Below are 21,486 nucleotides of genomic sequence, written 5' to 3' on the forward strand. Positions count from 1 at the left end.
GGCTTGGAGCGCCGTTTCCTGGCGGGGACCGCCCAGCACCTCGGCCTCGGTGGTGGCACAGCGCTGGAGCGCTTTCGTGGAGCGGAGCGGGCGATGCCTTGCCTGGGTCGCCGCGCTGGATCGACGCGCTGGAGCTCCGGTGAGCTGAGACCGCCGTGTTCAACACCTCCGGGCTGCGGGTCTGTGGAGTGGAGCGGGCGGCGACGACTTCATCATCGGGAGCCTGGGAGCTCCAAACCGGCGCGGCCTTGTCGGCTTCGGAAGCCGCGGTCTCCAACTAGAAAGCGGCCGTTCCAGGCGGCCCAGCCGCTGAGAGGACTCTCCCGGCGCCGGGGCAAGATCACCCGGTGAGAATGGCCAGGAACATCGGGCCTCCGTAGTGGCAATTGCGGTGGCCTCAATAGGCCTGACTTTGGGGTGAACTTGGTGGGGACTGGACATTGTGCCTTCCCCCACAGTGGTGTCCATTGTGGGGGGATGATTTTTTGTCTGTAATGTAATCCTGTTAGTCTTTGTCCAAGATGGCTGCCGTGGAGGGAGAGTGGACGCTGGCGCGCTTTGGCTGCCGCTGCTCTCTCTTCACATTGTGTTAGTTAGTTTGTGTCTCTGTGATGTCTTTATTATTTATTTTACTCTGATTATATGTTTATATTCCTGTTAATCTATGTAAGGTGTCCTTGAGATGTCTGAAAGGCGCCCAACAAATAAAATTTATTATTATTATTATAAACAATTTGGCTGCAGCCACCCGACAACCAAAATTCATTTTGTGAACACAAACTTCTTTAAAAAGGCGAGGCAAACAATTGGGCAGCAGCCACCTGACAATCAAAATTCAATTTGTGAACACAAACTTTAAATAAAAAGGCAGACAATTTGGCAGCAGCCACATCAAGGGGACTCACCATGGAGTAGACGTGCATTCAGTGTTATTCACAGCTCAGAGAGCCATGACCCTCTTGCTTGCTGGGTCTGGCAGAGACTGAGTGAGGCACGACACTTTCGGCTTTTATAGTCCCTCCCCCCTGCCGCCAGCAAGGGCAGCAGAGATAATGGGGATTTTAAAAAAAACATTAATATCTCTCTGATTTTTCATCGATGGGAAAAATCCTCCGGTCCCGGAAGGCGAAGGGGGGCTCTGAGCGAGGTGGCCAAAGATGACGGCCGTAGGTGGCGGCATTCTCTCGGAAATCGCAGCACAGCGGGCCAAAAGCGGTCAAGATCAGACTTTTAGTAATATAGATGCGTGTCACGCCTGCAGGGAAATCTAGACTGAGCCAAGCTGAAATTGTTTATGGCAGACCCCTAAGAACACCTTAGAACCAGAATGAGATGAAAGTTATAAATTTCCATCATATAACTGCGGATATGACCGACTACATTCTGACTCGAGCACCGAGAGATTTGCATTGTAGGGTAAGAGCAGCGTATGGTGAGTTGCCTTTGTTGACTTCTTCTACTAAGGTGAAGCCTGGAGACTATGTCATAAAGAACTGGGTAAGGAAAGGGTTGGCTGGGAAGGACCTTACCAGGTTCTCCTAACAATTCCAACAGCAGTGAAGGTAGAAGGTAGAAATGCATGGGTGCATCTCCACCGCTGCAAGAGTATCAGTGGAAGAGTAGGCTGCTAACTTATTTTATCTAGAAATCTCTTAGGTAACGTCATACTCATCGAAGAGTCAAGAACAGATACATCTGGAAGGGTGGATGGAGGGGATTCACGCCCATGAAAACTCGGGAAGCTCTTTGAAATTCTGAGAAATTACATCAGCATTGTCATGTTAGGTTATCTGGCTAGAATTGGGTTTTCTTTTTCTGTTTTTGGTTATCATAGCATGATAAAAGAGGGGAATGGTAATATTGGCAAATGTAGTCTGTGACAAAATGGAGGATCTCTGTCTTTGCAGAGCCTGCTTGTCACCTTTCTGCAAAAGGCTGAAAGCTAAGCACAGGGTGATGTCCAGATGTCCCCTCAATTGTTAATATGTATGAGGGCTTTGCAGAATGAGCTGAGTGGCTGCAAATGCATGATCAGGATTGGTTACAGAATGGGGTGTTGTAAAAGTATTGTTAACTATGTTGCATGGTCTTTGCACTGTTGTATATGATTGGTCAAGGAACGGAGCTTTGCCCAAATTGTTTATGTTACCTGGGGAAATGTTTCTTTCCTTTGGTGAACTGTCTTCCAACTAGAACCTTCTGTAGAAACAATGTAATGGGGTATTTTGTGATTGGGTTCGGGAGCTGTCAATAAATGTATTATATGATCTTTATTTGTGATTGGCTTGTGGGGGTTGCAATGCTCAATTATGCTGTTTCCCTTGACTGTATCCCTTAGTTAGACAACTAAAACACTCTGTGAAATGAAAATATATTTCACATGCCTGGACCAGATGGTGATCCAAGGAAATCATATCTATTTCAAACATCTCCATTGATTAAAATAAATTATCATCTGAAATCTTGCTACTTACAGTGGGCGCAGCACTCAGATATGAATTGTACTCGTAGTTGAGTTCCATGGTCCTATGTAAATGTGACCACCAGTCTTGGGTGATGCATTTTTTCATAATTGATCAAATTGCCTAGTCTTGAGATCAAACAGCCACTTTTGCAAATTTTACTCATTTTGTTTGCAAATTTGTGCTGTTATTTGGCAAACATACAATTTGATAATCTGTGCATAACACATTCTCAGAATTATATAAAATATTCTGACATATTTAACAAAAGATTTGGAGATTCCTTACTATATATTATGGTGTTTATACAAGTAGATTTCTTGTGAAGAATTGCAAGATGTTTTATTCAATATCTAAATTATCAGTTCAAATGATCTTTTCTCAGTTGATTCAGAATGAACAAAAATTACTTTGTTTTCCTGCACTGATCACACAACAGAACGAGTACAAATAAATTAAAGCTTACTGGGAGGTAGGGGCTCATCGATGGTAGGATAACGGTTGCTGTCCTGTCTCAAAGAAGGCAGCTGATTTATTGTCTGAGCACAGTGAGGTAAAGGGATATCACCTACAAAAGGAAAAATGTATTTAAAAAAACCCCATTATGCTTTACATTATAGCAATAAACTATTAAATGTTTAGAGTAAACACAAAGTGCTGGAGTAACTCAGCGGATCAGGCAGCATCTGTGGAAGGAATGGATAGGCGATGTTTTTGGTCAGGACCCTTCTTCAGACTCATAATGATACATATATTTTTATTTGTTATAAATATTTTCTCTGCCCCAAAAATGATAAAAAAAATGATGCAAATACAAAGATGGGAAATTATATTCATACTGAATACTATCATAGGCTCAGCTTTTGTGGGGTAATAACATTGACCACAAATGACCTATGACAAAATAACCATACTTACCTTGCTTAGGAGGCTGAGCAGTGTCTGCGGGAGACGAGGGACGTGTGGCACCATCACGGGTTCATGTGTAGGTGCAATGGGCCGCTGGTGGCCCTGTAGCAGCCAGGCGATCACATGGATCAGGCGCCGCCATAGGGCCCACAGAGGCTGAGCGCACAGATCAGACCTGGCCTGCAGCGGCATGGAGTGGTGGAGGACATCAACAACATCACCAAGGTGGTTGACCCCTGAAATACCAACCCACTGCTGTTGCCAGGACAACAGGCCTTTAAAGTCAACATGTGACTAGCTCCTTCAGAACTTTGAAGCTTGAAGGACACACGGTAGTGCTGGAAAGTTGACATATTTGTGCACTGCCTCAGAGTAATCTATTCTTACAATACATTTGTGGCACTCCTGTACTCATATACAGTAAGATCTTACTAAACTGTTTGCAATAAAAGAATTTCACGGTATCTACGCACATGTGACAATAAAGTATCATTGAACTTTTGAAAAGGGCAACTTTCTGGAAGAAACTGACACTCAGCACAATGATGAACGCCCTGCAGCAGCTCAGGGTCTTCACACATCATGTAGAGAGGGGCCCAAGGGTAAAACAAAGTAAAAGTCATTGGTTGGCTTAGCTGTCTATTGAAGCTGTCAAAATATTTCTGACAAAGTGAAATACTCAAGAATTGTTTAAAAACTATTCAAATAATTGAGTTTAAGTAATAATAGATCTTTTAGTTCCTTTGCATTAATATTACAATAGACAATAGACAATAGACAATAGACAATGTGTAGGAGTAGGCCATTCGGCCCTTCGGGCCAGCACCGCCATTCAATGTGATCATGGCTGATTATCCCCAATCAGTACCTCGTTCCTGCCTTCTCCCCATATCCCCTATCTTTAGAGAAGGCAGGTACGGGATACTGAGTTGGATGATCAGCCATGATCATATTGAATGGCGGTGCAGGCTCGAAGGGCCGAATGGCCTACTCCTGCACCTAATTTCTATGTTTCTATGTTTAAGAGCCCTATCTAGCTCTCTCTTGAGGGCCGGTTCTCTCTCCAGAGAACCGGCCTCCACGGCCCTCTGAGGCAGAGAATTCCACATGACTCACAACTCTCTGTGAGAAAAAGTGTTTCCTCGTCTCCGTTCTAAATGGCTTGCTCCTTATTCGAGTCCACACTGACCAGTGATCCCCGCACACTAGCACTATCCTACACACACTGGGGACAATTACAATTATACCAAGCCAATTAGCCTATAAACCTGTACGTCTTGGAGTGTGGGATGAAACCAGAGCACCCGGAGAAAATCCACGCAGGTCATGGTGAGAAGGTACAAACTCCGTACAGACAAGCACCTGTAGGTAGGATCAAACTCAGGTCTTTAGCGCTGCGAGGCGGCAACTTTAACTCTGTGCCACCACACCACCTAAACGGATTAGTTTAGAGATGCAACATGGAAACAGGCCCTTCGGCCCACCGAGTCAACGCCGACCATCGATCACCCGTTCACACTAGCTCAATGTTACCCCACTTTCTCATCCACTCCCTTCACACGATGGGGCAAGTTTACAGGGAAAAATTAATCTACAAACCCGCACGTCTTTGGGATATGGGAGGAAACCGGAGCACCCGGTCACAGGGAGAATGTGCAAACTCCACACTCAGACAGCACCCGAGGTCAGGATCGAACCCAGGTCTCCAGCACTCTGAGGCAGCGGCTCTACCCGCTGTGCCACCGTGCCATCCAGCATCGAAGACAAAGCAAATTAAAGTCAAGGATGCTTTCGGCAAATAACTGGAACAAAATTCAGTTTATAATTCCCAAGTCAATGTGTGAAAAATAGCCAATGATCTGTTGTGGACCAACCACATTGATGCGATATTCAAGAAGGCACACACGCCTCTATTTCAGGAGTCAATTCAGCATGTCTCCAATGACTCTTACAAATTTCTACAGATGCATATAGAAACTTTACTGTAGGGCTACATCGCAGCTTGGTTTAGGAATAGCTCTGCCCAAGACCACAAGAAATTAAAGAGAGTTGTTGATGTAGTCCCATCAATCATACAGACCAGTCTTCTCACCATTGACTCCATCTACACTTCATGCTGCCTCAAAAAAGCAGTCAACGTAATCAAAGATGTCCCACCCTGGTCATTCCTCCTTCTCTCTGCTCCCGTCTGGCTGAAGATACAGAAGTTTGAAAACGTACTTCCCACCAGACTTAAGAACAGCTTGTGCCCCATCATTATCAGGCTTCTGAATCAGGCTACCCTTCCATAAGCTAGGGTACAGTTTGATTCATCTCTTTTGAGGTCATTGGATTTTGTCTAAGGAACTGATGGGCTACAATGTGCTACATTGCTGAGAACTATTCGCTGCAATTTCGTTCAGACTTCGGTCTGAATGACAATAAAGGCATATCTATCTATCTATCTATCTATCTAACTATATTCTGCACTTTGTATCTTCCCCTTGGCTCTATCTAGGGGATAGATTTTGAGTTGTACGGGATTGAACTGATTATATCTATGTATGGTATATCTAAACTGTTTGGATAACATGCGAAATAGAGCGTTAAAGTGTACCTCGGTACATGTAACAATAATAAACCTATACCTAATAACATTTAAATAAATCAGAAGTTTATTTCAAAAAATGCATTGAAATGCAAATCAAAAATATTTAAATGAACCAAAACGATTCCCCTAAATTCCAAACATATTGCAGCCATTCTTCTCCACTGAAAGACACTAAGGAAGACACAAACAATCTCCCAGATGTACTGGAGGACAGAGGATCTAAGGGGGTAGAGGAACTGAAAGACATTTTCATTAGGCGAGAAATAGTATTGGGTAGGCTAATGAGATTGAAGGATGATAAAACCCCTGGGCCTGATGGACTGCATCCCAGGGTCCTCAGGGAGGTGGCTCTAGAAATAGTGGATGCATTGGTGATTATTTTCCAATGTTCGATCGATTCAGGATCAGTTCCTGTGGGTTGGACGATAGCTAACGTTATCCCACTTTTCAAGAAAGGAGAGAGAGAAAACGGGGAATTACAGACCAGTTAGCTTGACTTCGGTGGTGGGAAAGATGCTGGAGTCAACTATTAAAGAGGTAATATTGGGGCATTTGGATAGCAGTAAAAGGATTAGTCCATGTCAACATGGATTTATGAACGGGAAATCTTGCTTGACTAATCTTCTGGAATTTTTTGAGGATGTGACAAGTAAAATGGATGAAGGGGAGCCAGTGGATGTAGCGTATCTAGACTTTCAGAAAGCATTTGATAAGGTCCCGCATGGGAGACTGGTGACTAAAATTAGAGCACATGGTATTGGGGGTAGGGTGTTGACATGGAGAGAAAATTGGTTGGCAGACAGGAAGCAAAGAGTAGGAGTGAACGGGTCCTTTTCAGAATGGCAGGCAATGGCGAGTGGAGTGCCGCAAGGCTCGGTATTGGGGCCGCAATTGTTTACCATATATATTAATGATTTAGAAGAGGGAATTAGGAGCAACACTAGCAAGTTTGTAGATGACACAAAGCTGGGTGGCAGTGTGAATTGGGAAGAGGATGTTAGGAGGTTGCAGGGTGACCTGGACAGGTTGAGTGAGTGGGCAGGTGCTGTATTAAATAGATAAATGTGAGGTTATCCACTTTAGTGGCAAAAATAAGGGGGCAGATTATTATCTCAATGGGGTTAGGTTAGGCGAGGGGGAGGTGCAGCGAGACCTGGGCGTCCTTGTACACCGGTCACTGAAAGTTGGCGTGCAGGTACAGCAGGCAGTGAAGAAAGCTAATGGAATGTTGGCCTTCATAACACGAGGATTTCAGTATAGGGGTAAAAAGGTTCTTCTGCAGTTGTATAGGGCTCTGGTGAGACCACATCTGGAGTATTGTATCCAGTTTTGGTCTCCGAATTTGAGGAAGGACATCCTTGTGATTGAGGTGGTGCAGCGTAGGTTCATGAGATTGATCCCTGGGATGGCGGGACTGTCATATGAGGAAAGATTGAAAAGAGTAGGCTTGTATTCACTGGAGTTTAGAAGGTTGAGGAGGGATCTTATAGAAACATATAAAATTATAAAAGGACTGGACAAGCTAGATGCAGGAAAAATGTTCCCAGAACCAGGGGCCACAGTCTTAGAATAAAGGGGAAGCCATTTAAGACTGAGGTGAGAAAAAACCTTTTCATCCAGAGAGTTGTGAATTTTTGGAATTCCCTGCCACAGAGGGCAGTGGAGGCCAAGTCACTGGATGGGTTTAAGAGAGAGATAGAGCACTAGGGGCTAGAGGAATCAAGGGATATGGGGAGAAGGCAGGCATGGGTTATTGATAGGGGACGATCAGCCATGATCACAATGAATAGCTGTGTTGGCTCGAAAGGCCGGATGGCCTACTCCTGCACCTATTGTCTATTGTCTAATGTCACACTCCCCATTAGACTGCACGAGACATCCGGTTGCAGCCGATAATCGGGAAAATGCTGCCAAGCTGTGTTCAGTAAATTTGGGATTTCTATGTTCATATATGTATACATGCATGAGAACCCTGAATTGATTGACAATTACACAGGGGAATATAAACAGTTTCATAGAAATCAGTTGCAAAAGCAAACAGCTATTGGAACACAGCAGGTACGGCAGCATCTGCAGACGGAAATGGACAGTTCAAGTCAAGATTCCTCATTTAGTCTAGGTAGATCCTCCAGCTGCTCTCCTTTCTTTCTACAGATTCCAATATCTGGATTCTCTTGTGCCTCCATGCTAATCAATCAGGAATTCCCTGAAAAATCTAGGGCATAGTATAGGAAAGCACATTATGGCTGTAGGATTGGAATGAGAAGTTTGGAGGACAGTAAAGATTATACCATTATTTAGAAAGGGAACGTAGAACAGTACAGCACAGGTACAGGCCCTTCGGTCCACAATGTTCATGCTGAACATGATGCCAGGATAAACTAATCTCATCTGACTGGGCAAGATCCAAGCCCCTCCATTACTGCTTATTTGTGTGTCTGTCTAAATGCCTCTTAAACCTTGCTATCATATCTGCTTGTAGCACTTCTCATGGCAGCATGTTCCATGCATATAACGCTTACTGTGTAAAAATACTTGCCTCATAAATCTCCTTTACATTTTCAGCCTCTGACATACCTATGCCTTCTCGTTTTTGAGAAAAGGATTCTGATTGTTAACCCTATGCTTCTCATAATTTAATATATTTCTCATGTACACTTTCGCTCCTACACACTCGGGGCGATTTACAGAGACCAATTAACCTACAAGCCTGTAGGATGTGGGAGGAAACTGGAGCACCCAGAGAAAATCCATGCAGTCACAGGGAGAACGTGCAAACTCCAAATAACCGGCATTCAAGGTCAGGATCGAACTGAGTCTCTGCAGTGTCGCCCCTGTTGCACAGGCTCCCTATTTAGTCACTTGCTTCCGATAATGCATATCATTGAACAAGAACCTAAATGAGAAAGTTTACAGATTATATAAAAACAGCCAAAAAAAGGCACAAAGTGCTGGAGTAATTCAGCGGGTTAGACAGCATCTCTTGAGAACGTAGATAGGCGATGTTTCAGGTTCTTCAGACTGATTGTAGTAGGGGGGGAAAGCTGGAAGAGAGGTGACAAATGATGCAGGTGGGGAGGGTTTTGATTGGAGATGGTGGATAAAGGCCAGAGATGAAAGACAAAAGGTTGTGAGATAAGGAAATAAGGAGAGAACTGTTATGAAATGTGAAGCCAGAGGAAGCAATATACATAGGTGGAGGGGGACAAGGGTAAGGGAGAAGCGGTGCATATCCAGATGGAGCGTGAAGAGAGGGGGAGAAAGGAGGGGATGGTGTTTGTAGCACTTCATATTCCACTTGAGTAGCTATAACCCAACGGGATAAACATAGACATAAAATGTTGGAGTAATTCAACGGGTTAGGCAGCATCTCTGGAAAAAAAGAATAGGTGACGTTTTGGGTCCATACCCTTCATCAGACAAAGTAGATGTGAGAGGGGAGGGGGGGATAAACTGCGGGGCAAGAAAAAGGTAGAACAAATCAGGGACAGCCACAGATGACCTCAGGAAGGGTGGAGCCCACCATGGCCTATTGTTATGAACAGAGAATTCTCCAATGTTAGGTAACTTCTACAAACACGTCCTTTCTCCCTCCCTTTTCTCCCCTCCTACACTTTGTTCCCCCCTGACTTTTTCTTCCCACTCCCTTCTCTGGACCTTTTATGTAATTTTGTAATGATTCTGTAAGTATGCTCAGTAGTCTGTGGATTTGTCACAAATAATGTACCTTGTAAAATATTATCAATTAATTCCCAATCAGACTAATCTAACAAATTATTTTCTTTTCAACCAAAGGAATAACATTAAAGTGATATCTGTTTTAGAGTATCATCCAGATTCCCAGCAGGAAACTGCAGAGTAAAAAACACAACATGGCAATGGTTTAGTTATCAAACTGTAGATGAAATCTTGCTAATAATTACTTACTAAAATGTCTTACTGCAGAAGATGGATTACGTGATGTGATAGAATTATTAATTGAACTCTTTCGTAAAATGAAGTGGTGGAGGAATTCAGCGGGTCTGGCAGCATCTGTGGAGGGAATGGACAAACGATTTGGCTCCAGACCGCTCCCAGACATGGACTATGGGAGAGAAAGCTGGAAAGGAGGGATAGGGGTGGGGATTGATTGATAGATGGGTGGAGAAAATGACAAAGGTGAGAGGGAAAAAGGAGACAAAAGGGTGCCAGATGATGAAAGAAGAGGAAGTAAATGAAAAGCCAGAGGAAAGGATATAGATGGAAGGCGACAGGGAGAATGGGGATGAAGCAGAATATAAGTGGAATATGGGACTCAGGGATGGAGGTAAACATACAGAGTATGGAAAATGAGCAGGTGACTAGGACCGTGGAAGATAGTGGGAGAAATGTGTATGCATTATGGTGGGGGTACATTATTTACTATTGGACAATCTAGTGTTCATACCATTGGGAAGCAAGCTATCTAGGTGGAATAAGAGGTGCTGCTCTTTTAGTTTGCACGTGGCCTCACGTTGGCAATGGAAAAGGCCAAGCACAGTTGGCATGGGAATGGGAAGGGGAGTTAAAATGGTTAGCAACCAGGAGCTGCATCAGACAGAGCACAAATCTTCAACAAAATGGACACTCTAGCCTTTGTCATTATTTATTCGATTATTTATTTCACCCATCTGCCCATCGCCCCTATTCACCTGTGTCCACCTATGACTCGCCAGGCTTTTGTATCACCCCCTTCTCTTTTTCAGCTTTCTCACCCATTACTCCAACAGTAGATTTCCTCCAGCACTTTGTATTTTAATTGAGTTTCTAGCATCTGTAGTTTATTTCTCCATTGAAATCCTTTATTATTCTGTTATTGTTCTGTTATTGGTTTCTAAGAGGACAATTTTTATCAGACAATAGACAATAGGAGTAGGCCATTCGGCCCTTCGAGCCAGCACCGCCATTCAATGTGATCATGGCTAATCATCCCCAATCAGTACCCCGTTCCTGCCTTCTCCCCATATCCCCTGACTCTGCTATCTTTAAAAGCCATATTTAGCTCTCTCTTGAAAGTATCCAGCGAACCAGCCTCCACTGCCCTCTGAGGCAGAGAATTCCACAGACTCACAACTCTCTGTGAGAAAAAGTGTTTCCTTGTCTCCGTTCTAAATGGCTTACCCCTTGTTCTTAAACTGTGGCCCCTGGTTCTGGACTCCCCCAACATCGGGAACATGTTTCCTGCCTCCAGTGTGTCCAAACCCTTAATAATCCTATATGTTTCAATAAGATATCCTCTCATCCTTCTAAACTCCAGAGTATACAAGCCCAGCCACGCCATTCTCTCAACATATGACAGTTTTTTGCATTTAAATCACTTGATAACCCTTAACCAGTGTGCAATAATGCAGTTGCGTGATTATATTACAATCCCTGGCTTCCTTGCCAGATAACACACATAAACTATTAAGTGGTCACCTAATAATAAATGGAGAAGGCTACAAAAAAGGTGAAGCAACAACTCGTGAAATGTCACGCATGTTTTACTAGTATGCTTACATCTCAAGATATTTTCAGAAAGCTATTTTAAACAAGGTTTAATTAGAACATAAGATTGTGGTGTGATACACAGCTAGATTGAGTCCTATACCCTTTCTTTCATCTGAGCACTGTTCCGAGGTCTTCGAGATTTTTGCACTGGGAAAAAGAAAATATTATATCATTATTTCCACTGCTGGTGATCACTGTGACGATAAGTATATATCAACATACTAAAATATACTGATGATCCCCTTCAGATTTGAATGGCTTGCTGAAAGTCCTCAAATCGGTCATTTAACTCAACAGGAACTGCAGATTTGATGAACTATCAAAGGCAATTGGTTCCCATTGAGTCGTAATCATAGCCCAAGTTTTTGCTTAGCTTTACTTTTGTCACGTGTACCAAGGTATAGTGAAATGCTTTGATTTGTATGCTATTGAAATCAATCGGATATATACAATCAAGTGAAACTCAAGTATAAAAGGTAGAGTATTGCATTTGAAAGACAAGATTTAATGCTTGTGCAACCAAATATGTGAGAATTGCAATTTACTAAGCCAAATATGTTGGAATTACACGTTTTATTTGCAAAGAAAGGATTAGATTGAGCTATTTTATGATCTGATAAAATGCACCTAAATTGCTAAGCATTTGAGGGCATTTCCCTACTTTTCAGCAGGGGATCAAATGAAGCCAGGAAAGTTGCTGTGAATTATAATGTTTTATGTCTGGAGAGTGAAGTGTAGAAGCAAAAGGGAACTAATCCAGTGTGACTTAAAATAGTACATGCCCAGATAGTTTCTAAAACCCATCTAATTCTCTACAACACTCTTGGGACAATATTTCATTAACTCTGAATCAATACCAAGTCTAGCTCATATAACAGTAATCTTATGTGTAGGGTCCTAAACCTTTTACATGTTATAGAATTGTTTTGTATGTATGGCCATGAAGAAAATACTTGTATTTATGTAGCACTTTATATGATTTCCCAAAATGTACCGCAGACAGATACAGTATCAGTGGGAAATCCAGCCTCTGTTCTGATGCAGGAAATATCGCAGCCATTAAGCTCCCAACATCATGACCAGTTCATCTACTCATGTTGGATAAATGTTGGCCTTCATTCAATAAGAAGTTTCTTGGACGTAATATCATAATTTACATCCGACCATGAGGGAATTGAGGCCTCAACTTAACATTTTGGCTGAAAGATGGCATTCCAAAAGTCTTGTGATCCTTCACAGGAAAAAGGTATTACAGATTCCATGGCCTAATCACTGTAGTTGGTGTTTAATACACATGCTTCTGAATAGTAGGCTAGAACAATGCCACAGTACAATCAATGTCTGGATCTTTTTTCCCCATATTTCCTTGTGACATAAAAGTGGGCCATGTCGACCCATCAAATCTACACTGGCAATCAGAGGATTCCCAAATCCACAATGATTATTCCCGGCGGCTGTCACTCTACTCAACAACGTACCTCGGTGACTGCCAATCACCCCCCCCACCCCCCGGACACTTATTATCACTTATTATTATTTATTCAAATCATTTGCTATGTCGCTCTTCCAGGGAGATGCTAAATGCATTTCGTTGTCTCTGTACTATACACTGACAATGACAATTAAAATTGAATCTGAATCTGAATCTGAATTATTCCTGTCACCTATTCTCTCCATATTCCTATCAACCCCTCCACCTACACACTAGAGATATTTTACAGAAACCAACTAACCTGCATGCTTTAGGAATATGGGAGGAAACTGGAGCACATGGAGGAAAATATGCAAACTCCATACAGGTAGCACTGGAGGTCAGGACTGAAACCAAGGCACTGGAGTTGTGAGACCCTAGAGAGGTTAGAAGGATATCACTAGAGGATGAGTGTCTTCAGTTATGAACGGAGATGAAAAAAACGAAGATTGTTCATCTTTGAACAACAACGGTTAAAATGGCACATTATGGGCATACTCATTGTTTTGATATAACAAGTGGGAAGTCTGGCAGGTGGGTCTGTAATTGGAGGTCACATGATGAGAATAATTGGAGGAAAAAGACAGACAGGTGGGCAGAGGGGGTGGGGTAGCTCTGTTGGTGAGGAATGAAATTCAGTCCCTTGCAAGGTGCGACATTGAAACAGGAGATGTGAGGTCAGTATGGATAGAACTAAGGAATTGTAAGGGTAAAACGACCCTAATGGGACATCTACAAGCCCCCAAACAGTAGCCTGGATATAGGGTGCAAGTTGAATCAGAAGTTAAAATTGGCATGTAGTAAAGGTGCGTCGAGATGGGGCTCCTAAGGGACCGTGTTAGGAACCTGGAACAGCAACTCGATGACCTCTGTCTGCTCAGGGAGAGCGAGGAGGTCATAGATAGGAATTACAGGGAGGTGGTCACTCCAAGACCATGGGAGACAGAAAACTGGGTCACAGTTAGGAAGGGCAACGGGCAGAGGCAGGGACTGGTGAGTACCCCGGTGGCTGTACACCTTGAAAATAAGTACTCATGTTTGAGTAAGGGTGGGGGAGACAGCCTACCTGGGGGCAGCGACAGCGGCCGGGCCTCTGGCATAAAGACCGGTCCTGTTGCTCAGAAGGGTAAGGAAAAGAAGAGGAGGGCAATTGTAATAGGGGACTCTATAGTCAGGGGGTCGGATAGGCGATTCGGTGGACGCAGACAAGAGACCCGGATGGTAGTTTGCCTCCCTGGTGCCAGGGTCAGGGATGTGTCTGAACGGGTCCAAGAAATCCTGAAATGGGAGGGAGAGGAGCCTGAAGTTGTGGTACATATAGGTACCAACGACATAGGTAAAAAAAGAGAAGAGGTCCTGAAAGAAGAATTTAGGGAGTTAGGTAGAGAGTTAAGGAGAAGGACTGCAAAGGTAACAATCTCAGGATTACTACCTGTGCCACGCGACAGTGAGAGTAGGAATGGAGCGAGGTGGAGGATAAATGAGTGGATGAGGGACTGGTGCAGTGGGTATGGATTCAAGTTTCTGGATCATTGGGACCTCTTTTGGGGAAGGTGCGACCTGTACAGAAAGGACGGGTTGCACTTGAACTCGAGAGGGACCAATATCCTCGCGGGGAGATTTGCAAAGGCTACTGGGATACTTTAAACTAGTATGGTTGGGGGGGAGGGACTCAAATTGGGAAAGCTAGCAGTCAGTGTGTGAGGCAGGAGGCAGAGAATGGTAGCACTCTGACCCAAAATGTAGGGGAGAGAGAAGAAAAAGACAATAAACAGAGAATAAGAGAGGGTGGGTTTCTTAAATGTGTATATTTTAATGCTAGGAGCATTGTAAGAAAGGTGGATGAACTTAGAGCCTGGATTGACACCTGGAAATATGATGTTGTGGCGATCAGTGAAACATGGTTGCAGGAGGGCTGTGATTGGAAACGAAATATTCCAGGATTTCGTTGCTTCAGGTGTGATAGAATTGGAGGGGCAAGAGGTGGAGGTGTTGCATTGCTTATCAGGGAAGATATTACAGCAGTGCTTTGGCAGGATAGATTAGAGGTCTCGTCTAGGGAGGCTATTTGGGTGGAACTGAGAAATGGGAAAGGGGTAACAACACTTATTGGGGTGTATTATAGACCGCCAAATGGGGAGCGAGAATTGGAAGAGCAAATATGTAAGGAGATTGCAGATATTAGTAGTAAGCACAAGGTAGTGATTGTGGGAGATTTCAATTTTCCACACATAGACTGGGAAACACATTCTGTAAATGGGCTGGATGGGTTGGAGTTTGTAAAATGTGTGCAGGATAGTTTTTTGCAGCAATACATAGAAGTACCTACTAGAGAAGGGGCGGTGCTGGACCTCCTGTTAGGAAATGAGACGGGTCAGGTGGCAGAGGTATGCGTTGGGGAACAGTTCGGGACCAGTGATGACAATACCATTAGTTTCAATATAATTATGGAGAGGGTCAGAAATGGACCTAGGGTTGAGATTTTTGTTTGGAGAAAGGCTAACTTTGAGGAGATGCGAAAGGATTTAAAAGGAGTAAATTGGGACATTTTGTTTTATGGGAAAGATGTGGAAGAGAAATGGAGTACATTTAAAGGTGAAATTTTAAGAGTACAGAATCTTTATGTCCCTGTTTGGTTGAAAGGAAATAGTAAAAATCGGAAAGAGCCTTGGTTTTCAAAGGAAATTGGACACTTGGTTCGGAAAAAGAGGGAGATCTACAATAATTATAGGCAGCATGGGGTAAATGAGGTGCTTGAGGAGTATAAAGAATGTAAAAAGAATCTTAAGAAAGAAATTAGAAAAACTAAAAGAAGATATGAGGTTGCTTTGGCAAGTAAGGTGAAAGTAAACCCAAAGGATTTCTACAGCTATATTAATAGCAAAAGGATAACGAGGGATAAAATTGGTCCATTAGAGAGTCAGAGTGGACAGCTATCTGCAGAGCCAAAAGAGATGGGGGAGATATTGAACAATTTATTTTCTTCGGTATTCACCAAGGAGAAGGATATTGAATTATGTGAGGTAAGGGAAACAAGTAGAGTAGCTATGGAAACTATGAGATTCAAAGAAGAGGAAGTACTGACACTTTTGAGAAATATAAAAGTGGATAAGTCTCCAGGTCCGGACAGGATATTCCCTAGGACATTGAGGGAAGTTAGTGTAGAAATAGCAGGGGCTATGACAGAAATATTTCAAATGTCATTAGAAAAGGGAATAGTGCCGGAGGATTGGCGTACTGCGCATGTTGTTCCATTGTTTAAAAAGGGGTCTAAGAGTAAACCTAGCAATTATAGACCTGTTAGTTTGACGTCAGTGGTGGGCAAATTAATGGAAAGGATACTTAGAGATAATATATTTAAGCATCTGGATAAACAGGGTCTGATTAGGAACAGTCAACATGGATTTGTGCCTGGAAGGTCATGTTTGACTAATCTTCTTGAATTTTTTGAAGAGGTTACTCGGGAAATTGATGAGGGTAAAGCAGTGGATGTTGTATATATGGACTTCAGTAAGGCCTTTGACAAGGTTCCTCATGGAAGGTTGGTTAAGAAGGTTCAATGGTTGGGTATTAATGGTGGAGTAGCAAGATGGATTCAACAGTGGCGGAATGGGAGATGCCAGAGAGTAATGGTGGATGGTTGTTTGTCAGGTTGGAGGCCAGTGACTAGTGGGGTGCCACAGGGATCTGTGTTGGGTCCACTGTTGTTTGTCATGTACATCAATGATCTGGATGATGGTGTGGTAAATTGGATTAGTAAGTATGCAGATGATAATAAGATAGGTGGGGTTGTGGATAATGAAGTAGATTTTCAAAGTCTACAGAGAGATTTATGCCAGTTGGAAGAGTGGACTGAAAGATGGCAGATGGAGTTTAATGCTGGTAAGTGTGAGGTGCTACATCTTGGCAGGACAAATCAAAATAGGACGTACATGGTAAATGGTAGGGAATTGAAGAATGCAGGTGAACAGAGGGATCTGGGAATAACTGTGCACAGTTCCCTGAAAGTGGAATCTCGTGTAGATAGGGTGGTAAAGAAAGCTTTTGGTGTGCTGGCCTTTATAAATCAGAGCATTGAGTATAGAAGTTGGGATGTAATGTTAAAATTGTACAAGGCATTGGTGAGGCCAATTCTGGAGTATGGGGTACAATTTTGGTCGCCTAATTATAGGAAGGATGTCAACAAAATAGAGAGAGTACAGAGGAGATTTACTAGAATGTTGCCTGGGTTTCAGCAACTAAGTTACAGAGAAAGGTTGAACAAGTTAGGGCTTTATTCTTTGGAGCGCAGAAGGTTAAGGGGGAACTTGATAGAGGTCTTTAAAGTGATGAGAGGGATAGACAGAGTTGACGTGGATAAGCTTTTCCCACTGAGAGTAGGGAAGATTCAAACAAGAAGACATGACTTGAGAATTAAGGGACAGAAGTTTAGGGGTAACATGAGGGGGAACTTCGAGGGGGAACTTCTTTACTCAGAGAGTGGTGGCTGTGTGGAATGAGCTTCCAGGGAAGGTGGTGGAGGCAGGTTCGTTTTTATCATTTAAAAATAAATTGGATAGTTATATGGACGCGAAAGGAATGGAGGGTTATGGTCTGAGCGCAGGTATATGGGACTAGGGGAGAATACGTGTTCGGCACGGACTAGAAGGGTCGAGATGGCCTGTTTCCGTGCTGTAATTGTTATATGGTTATATGGTTATATGGTAAAGGTAATGCTACGGTTGTTATGGGAGATTTCAACAGGCAGGTAGACTGGGAAAATCACGTTGGTACTGAACCCCAAGAAAGGGGGTTTGTGGAATGCCTCTGTGATGGATTCTTAGAGCAGCTTGTATTGGAGCCTACCAGGGAGAAGGCAATTCTGGATTTAGTGTTATGTAATGAACCAGATTTGATAAAGGAACTTGAGGTTAAGGTGCTATTAGGAGGTAGTGACCATAATATGGTCAACTTTAATCTACAATTGGAGAGGAAGAAGGGTAGATCGGAGGTGTCAGTGTTATAGTTAAATAAAGGGGACTATGGAGCCATGAGGGAGGAGCTGGTCAAAGTTTTTTTTAATTGTTTTTATTTATTCTTTATTAGAAGTACGGTAAGTTACAATACTACACAACACATATGTCTTAATACATTTTTTGTACCGCTTCATTTTTTGAGCCTTAAGTAAAAGATAGAAGTAAAGAAAGTAAAGAAAGTGCGCAAGAGTCGTGAAGGTGCAGGAGAGTGTTGAGAAAAGAAAGCCCCTTAGAAAAGAAGTTAGAGAAGGAAGTAAAGAAAGAAAGTAGACCCTAGAAAAGAAGGAAAAATAAATGAGAAACAATCGCTCTATTATAACATTAAACTCCGCAGAAAGGGGACTACCAACCAAGTCTGTTTTTGTTGTTTTTTTTTTTTTTTACCCCCCGTTGCCAGATCTGAGCTGGTCAAAGTTGACTGGAAAGATACCCTAGCAGGGATGACAGTGGAACAACAATAGCAGGTATTTCTACGAATAATACAGAAGGTGCAGGATCGGTTCAATCCAAAGGGGAAGAAAGATTCCAAGGGGAGTAAGGGGCGACCATGGCTGACATGGGACGTCAGGGACAGTATAAAATTAAAAGAGAAGTAGTACAACCTGGCAAAGATGAGCGGGAAGCAAGATGATTGGGTAATGTTTAAAGAGCAACAGAAGATAACTAAAAAGGCAATACAGGGAGAAAACATGAGGTACGAAGGTGAGCTAGCCAAGAATATAAAGGAGGATAGTGAAAGCTTCTTTAGATATGTGAAGAGGAAAAAACTAGTTAAGACCAAAGTTGGACCCTTGAAGATTGAAAAAGGTGAATTTATTATGGGGAACAAGGAAATGGCAGATGAGTTGAACAGGTGTTTTGGATCTGTCTTCACTAAGGAGGACACAAACAATCTTCCTGATGTACTAGTGGCCAGAGGATCGGAAGGAAATCCAGGAAATGGCAGGAAATGGTGTTAGGTAGACTGATAGGACTGAAGGCTGATAAATCCCCAGGACCTGATGGTCTGCCTCCCAGGGTACATAAGGAAGCGGCTCTAGAAATCGTGGACGCATTGGTGATAGTTTTCCAATGTTCTATAGACAGGATCAGTTCCTGTGGATTGGAGGGTAGCTAATGTTATCCCACGTTTTCAGAAAGGCGGGAGAGAGAAAACAGGGAATTATAGACCAGTTAGCCTGACATCGGTGGTGGGGAAGATGCTGGAGTCTATTATAAGAAATGAAATAGCGGATCATTTGGATAGCAGTGACAGGATCGGTCTGAGTCAGCATGGATTTACGAAAGGGAAATCATGCTTGACAAATCATCCTTGACTAGGAGATTAATGGGCAAAATTAGGGTACATGGTATTGGGGGTAGAGTGCTGACATGGATAGAAAATTGGTTGGCAGACAGGAAACAAAGAGTAGGGATTAACGGGTCCCTTTTAGAATGGCCGGCAGTGACTAGTGGGGTACCGCAAGGATTGGTGCTGGGACTGCAGCTATTTACAATATACATCAATGATTTAGATGAAGGAATTCAAAGTAACATTAGCAAATTTGCAGATGACACAAAGCTGGGTGGCAGTGTGAACTGTGAGGAGGATGCTATGAGAATGCAGGGTGACTTGGATAGGTTGGATAGATTGGGTGAGTGGGCAGATGCGGTTTAATGTGGATAAATGTGAGGTTATCCACTTTGCTAGCAAAAACAGGAAGGCAGATTACTATCTAAATGGTGTCAAGTTGGGAAAAGGGGAAGTACAACGGCATCTGGGGGTCCTTGTTCATCAGTCAATGAAAGTAAGCATGCAGGTACAGCAGGCAGTGAAGAAAGCGAATGGCATGTTGGCCTTTATAACAAGAGGAGTTGGGTATAGGAGCAAAGAGGTCCTTCTGCAGTTGTATAGGGCCCTAGTGAGACCACACCTGGAGTATTTATGTGCAGTTTTGGTCCCCTAATTTGAGGAAGGATATTCTTGATATTGATGGAGTGCAGCGTAGGTTTACAAGGTTAATTCCCGGGATGACGGGACTGTCATACGGGAAGAGAATGGAATGGCTGGACTTGTATACTCTGGAATTTAGAAGGACGAGAGGGATTCTTATTGAAACATATAAGATTATTAAGGATTTGGACACGCTAGAGGTAGGGAACATGTTCCCGATGTTGGGGGAGTCCAGAACCAGGGGCCACAGGAAAGAATAAGGGGTAAGCCATTTAGAATGGAGACGAGGAAACACTTTTTCTCACAGAGTTGTGAGTCTGTGGAATTCTCTGCCTCAGAGGGTGGTGGAGGCCAGTTCTCTGGATGCTTTCAAGAGAGAGCTAGATAGGGCTCTTAAAGATAGCGGAGTCAGGGGATATGGGGAGAAGGCAGGAACGGGGTACTGATTGGGGATGATCAGCCATGATAACATTGAATGGCGGTGTTGGCTCGAAGGGCCGAATGGCCTACTCCTGCACGTATTGTCCATTGTCTATTGAATAACATCAAAGAAAATGTCTTCACTTTGAGACACTACTTAGGTTTGGCGTGCAGGACCTGAAAGAGTATTGAAGTCAGCTTCCACTAGTGAAGGGTCCATGTGCTTTACCTCTCATCAGAACAGCTCCCTGCTGGAGTAATGAACCTGAAAGGTTATAAACCTCCATGCCATACAATATCTTTTGGTCTGACCCCTGCTCCAGAGTGACATGCATGAAAAGGATCTTGCCAAAGGCAATTCATGAGGTTTTGATTGTGTCCATCAATGTAAAGAACTTTGATTTTGGTCGATGGACATAAAAAATAAATAGATTCCATACAAATTTTGAAAACACAAAAGAATAGGAATTTGGGTAGGATTAATTTTGGAAAATATTGAAGGATTAAACTGAATATTTTTTCATAAAACTGGCACTATAGGTCAAATCGTCTTTATGTGCTGTGAGATTTCTGTCTAATTGTTCCCCTGTACTTCCTGCTTCTTACTATTAAAGTTCCTATCAGACCACCTCATACTTCACCCTATCGAAATCTCACCTACCATTCTGTTGCCAACTCATGTGATTTACAACCTCTGTGACTTCATGCTCCTTTCTACATATATTTTAATTCCTCCTAACTTAATGTCACTTGCAAATTTAGATTCTACGATAAAACAATGGTTGCCTCCCAAAGAATTCTTGATTAGTGAGGGTATCAGGGATTATGGAGCGAAGGCAGGAGAATGGGGTTGAGTGGGAAAGATAGATCAGCCATGATTGAATGGCAGAGTAGACCTGATGGGTCAAATGGCCTAATTCTGCTCCTAGAACCTATGAAACCTTGTGTTACAGTAATTTTCCTTTTAAAGACAATTGTGTTAATGGAGGTAAAGGGATTTACAGGGGTTGGGAGATTCAGACTTGCAATAAGACAATTTTTTCCCCCTGCGGTGTTTGCAAAAATTGAGGTATTTTCAATAGCATTAGGTTTATTTTTGTTCCTGCAAGCTGACAATGCTAAAGGTTGTATGTTACTTCGCTTAATAGGTTATGACTGCAGAAGTGCCAGTAGATGCA

General features: G+C 43.0%; 1 protein-coding gene across 4 annotated transcripts in view; it reads right to left on the reverse strand.

Moving 5' to 3' along the window:
* The window catches only part of hecw1 (HECT, C2 and WW domain containing E3 ubiquitin protein ligase 1), a 462,878-nt gene that overhangs the window by 151,121 nt on the left and 290,271 nt on the right, over positions 1–21,486 (reverse strand). For 3 of the 4 annotated variants that reach the window (XM_033050680.1, XM_033050663.1, XM_033050672.1), the window contains one exon: positions 2,929–3,030. The exons of the other annotated variant lie outside the window; for it this stretch is intronic. In XM_033050680.1, coding sequence (XP_032906571.1) covers positions 2,929–3,030 — 102 coding nt within the window. The remainder of the gene's footprint in view (positions 1–2,928; positions 3,031–21,486) is intronic. 4 annotated transcript variants of the gene reach the window in all.

Source organism: Amblyraja radiata, chromosome 2, assembly GCF_010909765.2.
Source record: "Amblyraja radiata isolate CabotCenter1 chromosome 2, sAmbRad1.1.pri, whole genome shotgun sequence".
Lineage (NCBI taxonomy): Eukaryota > Metazoa > Chordata > Chondrichthyes > Rajiformes > Rajidae > Amblyraja > Amblyraja radiata.